Source organism: Monodelphis domestica, chromosome 1, assembly GCF_027887165.1.
Source record: "Monodelphis domestica isolate mMonDom1 chromosome 1, mMonDom1.pri, whole genome shotgun sequence".
Lineage (NCBI taxonomy): Eukaryota > Metazoa > Chordata > Mammalia > Didelphimorphia > Didelphidae > Monodelphis > Monodelphis domestica.
The window spans coordinates 305,156,146-305,161,636 of record NC_077227.1 but is presented as its reverse complement, the minus strand read 5'-3'; the positions used below and the strand labels follow the sequence as shown (position 1 = coordinate 305,161,636).

The 5,491-nt window shown below is 40.4% G+C and overlaps 1 gene segment (V, D, J or C); it reads left to right on the top strand.

Moving 5' to 3' along the window:
• Positions 1-2,337: 2,337 nt before the first annotated feature.
• LOC130457188 (immunoglobulin heavy variable 3-48-like) lies at positions 2,338-2,950 on the top strand. The segment is given in 2 exon segments: positions 2,338-2,383; positions 2,589-2,950. Coding segments are annotated over 2 exon segments (408 nt in total).
• Positions 2,951-5,491: the final 2,541 nt, after the last annotated feature.

The following is a 5,491-nucleotide window of genomic DNA, read 5'->3' as shown; positions in this document are numbered from 1 at the left end:
TTTAATCCAGCCACAACAAAGACTCAAAGAACCCTATAGGACACCCTCTCCCACACATCCACATACCTGCGTCCAAATACAGAAAGACACACAAGACAAACAGCAAAAGCCAGAAGACAAATAACAGAGACATGGACATGTAAACTCCCCAATCCTAGGAGCTTATCTTAAGATCTCATTTCTTGGCATGTACTTGTAAGGACTGTAAAACCTTGAGCAAGCTGTTTGACAAACAGGCTGATTTTCTATTATTGAGGGTTAACAACTGCCTAAAGCAGCCAGTTTCTTATCAGTAAAGAAACCTGATACCCACAATTACTCATCAGTGGCCAGCTCCCTTCGGCTGTCTCCAGCTTTCTTCAGCTGCCTCCGGCTATCTGTCAGGGGCAAGCAGCCAGTGGCTGGCCACCTGATCCCTCTGTGTGGCAAAAAACCTCAGTGTGTCTAAAAATCACCTAGAGATCGTGGGGTGTCCCCCAGTCTCTCCTAGGGGTGCAATATCTTCCCAAAAGGGGACTCGAACCCCTTTCCCTTCAAACCTGTTGAGAGCAGTGGCCACCTGGCAGAGACATGGAGCTCTGCGCTCAGGGCTCTCTCAACCTGATGGAGACTTTAACTCTGTATGGCAGAGTCAGACCTCTGTCCTCAGGGGCCTCTAACCACCTGGAAGTTCCGATCTTGGCACCTGCCCTGGACCGTATCCTTTCCCCACCGCTGATCACAGACGCTTCCTCAGTTTCCCGACTGGCCTCCTCTCAAAGGACACAGAAATGCGGTAATCCCATGTCCGCACTCAGAAACAGGTGGGAGGGTCAGACTGATGCTGCGAGGCTAAACCTCTTGCCTTAGAAAAAGGCGGGCCCTGGGGCTTGGCATAGGGGCTCTTGTTTAAACCGCAAGAACAAATGCCCCACTGAGCCTTATGCCCATCAGGGGTCCTCATCTCCCCCATACACATTTGGTCACCATTCGCACCCACAGCCACACAACACTCAGCTCACCTGAAGGTCCGGTCCAAGGCAGTGCCTTAGGCCCTCCTGTCTGGGGGTTCCAAGGTGGAGGGGTACCGGCGAGCCCCCAAATGTTAGGGTCCAGTGCGTCACCCACCACCATGGAAGACCCCCAGACAATGCAATCAAGCAGGAGGGTCCTTTATTCTGATATACACCAGGGGAAGCTCAGCACAAGAGTTCCACCTGCAGTTGTGAGTGCAGAGTCTTTTATATCCAATGCCTGACAGCATATCATTAGCCACAAGTTTCTCCTGGAATCTATGTTTTGGGCATAGAGGTTCCCTGACCTGTCTGTTGGTCAGATGTTCTATAGTGATATGTGCTGTACTAACCAAGCAGCTCCCTGTTTGGGGCTCCTTCATGGGAAATAAAAAGTCCCTAAAGATTAACAATTGAACCCCTTCTCCCCAAATCCTGCAGGGTCAGGCCTTTCCTGCCTGACCCTCTGGGGTCAATTGTGAGTGCTGTCCTAGTTAAGATATGAAGTTCAAGGACTGATTTAGAGAGATAGAGAGGAAATCTTCCTGAGGTGAATAGCTTTATATCAAAGTATTATCCACTCCTGTTGTCTTCCACTGGATTCAGGGGATTCACAGAAGAATGATAAAGACTCAGAGGTTCTCTCAACCCAACTTCTCTGGAGGGCTCCCCAAAGAGAAGTGAGTTAACTGCTTGAATCTTCTCACTTCCTTTGTTCCTTCTCTGGAATTCTCTGTCCTTCCTGCCCTTCCCCTGCTGGAGTTGGTCTTCCAGCATGATGAATCTGCTTCCTTCTGTTACCGTACACACTACTTCCTTATATATGTTTATGTTTTAGGTAAGACAAAACTTTTTACTTGTTATTCTTTTTCTATAGTTTCCCACAAAATCAGATAAATACAGAATAATGGGTAACTAGCCCAGATTGAAGGAAATGAGTTCATGCCAAAAGACTCTACTAATCCAGGGTCTCAAAATATATAAAATATAATATTTATATACAAAATACTCCTTCCCAAGCTCTAATCCAATTTTCATGGGGAGCTCTTTTTTTAGTGCATATCTTCCTACCCTAAGATACAACCTAACATTGTATCATACTGGTCACATAAGTCCCTCAGCCACAAGGAGTCCCACTTACACCAATATTTCCTCCTTTTCTTCCTATTTAAAGAAGAGGTATTGCCTCAGGGAGACAGTTGGTTTGCATTGGAGAGAAAAGCCATGCAAAAGACTCCCTCCCTCACTTGATCAAAACCAATGCACTTCCCTGTAACTCTAGAAGATCCCTAGACTATCATTGTCTTTTCCATTTGGCCTCTAGGTCTAAGTTAGGGTTCCTAGGATGGATAATGATCTAATGTGGATTTTCATTATGTCTATTTTTCAAGGTATTTTTTATGGATACATGAGAATATGAGAAAATACCAATAATGCATAGGTATTTATGAGAGAGAACTAGAGGGGGGAAGAGATAGATAGAGAAAAATATAGTCAGAGAGAAAGAGAGACAGAGGAGGGGAGGAAAGAAAAGAAAGAAATAAAGAGAGTGGCAACTTGACTATTCTCCTGACCTTGATGTATTTGTGTTTGCAGGTGTCAAAGGCGAGATTCAGTTAGTGGCATCTGGGGGAGAAGTAAGACAGTCTGGGACATCTCTGCACCTCTCCTGTAAAGCCTCTGGATTCTCATTTAGTAGTTATGACATGAACTGGGTCCGGCAGCCTGCAGGGAAGGGACCAGAGTGGATCTCAGGAATTGATACCAATGGAGATCGTAAAAATTATTTGGACTCCATAAAAGGTCGATTCACTATTTCTAGGGACAATCTGAATAGCATTTTATTCTTGCAAATGAATGACTTGAAAGTTGAGGACACAGCTGTGTATTACTGTGTGAGAACTGCTGCAGAACCCATTGCTTTTGAAGATATAATTCCAACAGCACACAGTGTTTGACACAACTCTCAAATCTTATCAACTTTGACTTTGAAAAACAAAAAAGTTACAATAAGGATGTGTATAACCAGAAAAACAAGTGGACCAGTCCTGTAGGAGAAATGGGAAGTAATAGATTACTCAGATGCTATGCTAGTCTTCAGATTTCAAAAGAACATGAGAAAGACTTTTATAGCATATATTATGGATCTTCTGTTGATTAATTCTGAGGTAGCAAGACTATAACTTGTAGCACCTGGGCTACAGGCAATTTCTAAAGTAAGAGTGAGCAAAATGAGAGGGGTGGACTGTGTTGTCCTCAACCCAGAAATAAAAGGTACACATATATGTCCCTGTTTCCATTTTATTCATTCACAGCCATATTGTCCATAGTCAGTTAAGATCAGAATATTTAATTCTCTAAGAGGTATTTCACATTTCACATCAGTTATGGAAGCATACATGGACTGAGTAGTAGTTCCAAGACTGGCTTATTATTTAAGATTTTATGTCTTTTAGGATTATATGTTTCTAGGATTATATGCTTTTGAGATGTCACTCATCCTTTCTCTTGTAGATTAATTTCTTGGAGCCTATTAGGCACCATGAGAGGGAAAAATTGGGACTGATTTGAATGGTGGCTAGCATAGCCAACACACAACTCCTCTGGGTTTTACATGTGTCATTGATCAAGACCCATTTCTATACCATTAATATTTGCACTAAGGTGATCATTTAGAGTCTATATCCCCAATCATATCCCCATCAACCCTTGTGATTGAGCAGTTGTTTTTCTTCTGTTTTTCTATTCTGACAGGTCTTCCTCTGGATGTGGCTAGTGTTCTTTCTCATAAATTCCTCTGAATACTACTGGATCATTGCATTGCTGCTAGTAGAGAAGTCCATTACATTTGATTGTATCACAGTTTATCAGTCTCTGTGTACCTTGTTCTCCTGGTTCTGCTCCTTTCAATCTGCATCAATTCCTGGAGGTCATTCCAGTTTGGGTAGAATTCCTCCAGTTCATTATTTCTTTGAGAACAATAGTATTCCATCACCAGCAGGTACCATAATTTGTTCAGCCGTTCCCAATTGAAGGGCACCCTCATTTTCCAATTTTTTTTTGCACCACAAAAAGTGTAGCTATCATTATTTTGGTACAAGTCTTTCCCCTTATGATCTCTTTAAGGTACAATCCCAGCAGTGCTATTGCTGGTTCAAAGGGTAGGCAGTCTTTTAGTGCCCTTTGAGCATAGTTCCAAATTGCCTTTCAGAATGGCTGGATCAATTCACAACTCCACCAGCAATGTATTCATATCCCAATTTTGCCACATCCCCTCCAACATTTATTACTTTCCTTTGCTGTCATGTTAGCCAAGCTTCTAGGTATGAGGTGGTACTTCAGAGTTGTTTTGATTTGCATTTCTCTAATTATAAGAGAATTAGAACACTTTTTCATGTGTTTATTAATAGTTTTGATTTCTTCATCTGAAAATTGTCTATTCATATCCCTTGCTCATTTAACAATTGGGGAATGACTTGATTTTTTGTACAATTGATTTAGCTCTTTATAAATTTGAGTAATTAGACCTTTGTCAGAGTTTTTTGTTATGAAGATTCCCCCCCCCCCCCAATTTGTTGCTTCCCTTCTAATTTTGGTTACAACAGTTTTGTTTGTACAAAACCCTTTTAATTTAATGTAATCAAAAGGATTTATTTTACATTTTGTAATTTTTCTAACTCTTGCTTGGTCTTAAAGTCTTTCCTTTCTGAAAGATCTGACAAGTATACTATTCTGTGTTCATCTAATTTACTTATAGTTTCCTTCTTTATATTTAAGTCATTTACCCATACTGAGTTTTTCTTGATTTAGGGTATGAAATGTTGATCTAAACCTAGTCTCTCCCATTCTGTTTTCCAATTATCTCAGTAGTTTTTGTCAAATAGTGGATTTTTGTCCCAAAAGCTGGGATCTTTGGGTTTATCATAGACAGTCTTGCTGAGGTAACTTACCTCAAGTCTATTCCACTGATCCTCCTTTCTGTCTCTTAGACAGTACTATATTGTTTTGATGACCACTGCTTTATAATATAGTTTGAGATCTGGTATTCGTAGGCCACCTTCCTCCACACTTTTTTTTCATTAGTTCCCTTGATATTCTTGAATTTTTGTTCTTCTAAATGAACTTAGTTATGGTTTTTTCTAATCCAGCAAAAAAGTTTCTTGGTAATTTGATGGGTATGGCACTAAATAAGTAAATTAGTTTGGGTAGGATTGCCATTTTTATTATGGTAGCTTATCCTACCCATGAGCAATTAATGTTTTTCCAATTATTTAGATCTAGTTTTAATTGTGTGGAAAGTGTTTTGTGTTTGTGTTCAAATAATTCCTGTGTTTGTATTGGTAGATACATATTCAGTACCATATTTGTGTCCCAAAAAGAATTTGGTAAAACTCCTCCTTTGTTTATTTTGTCAAGTAATTTGTATAGTAGTGGGATTAATTGTTCTTTAAACATTTGATAGAATTTACTTATGAATCTGTCTGGCCCTGAATTGATTG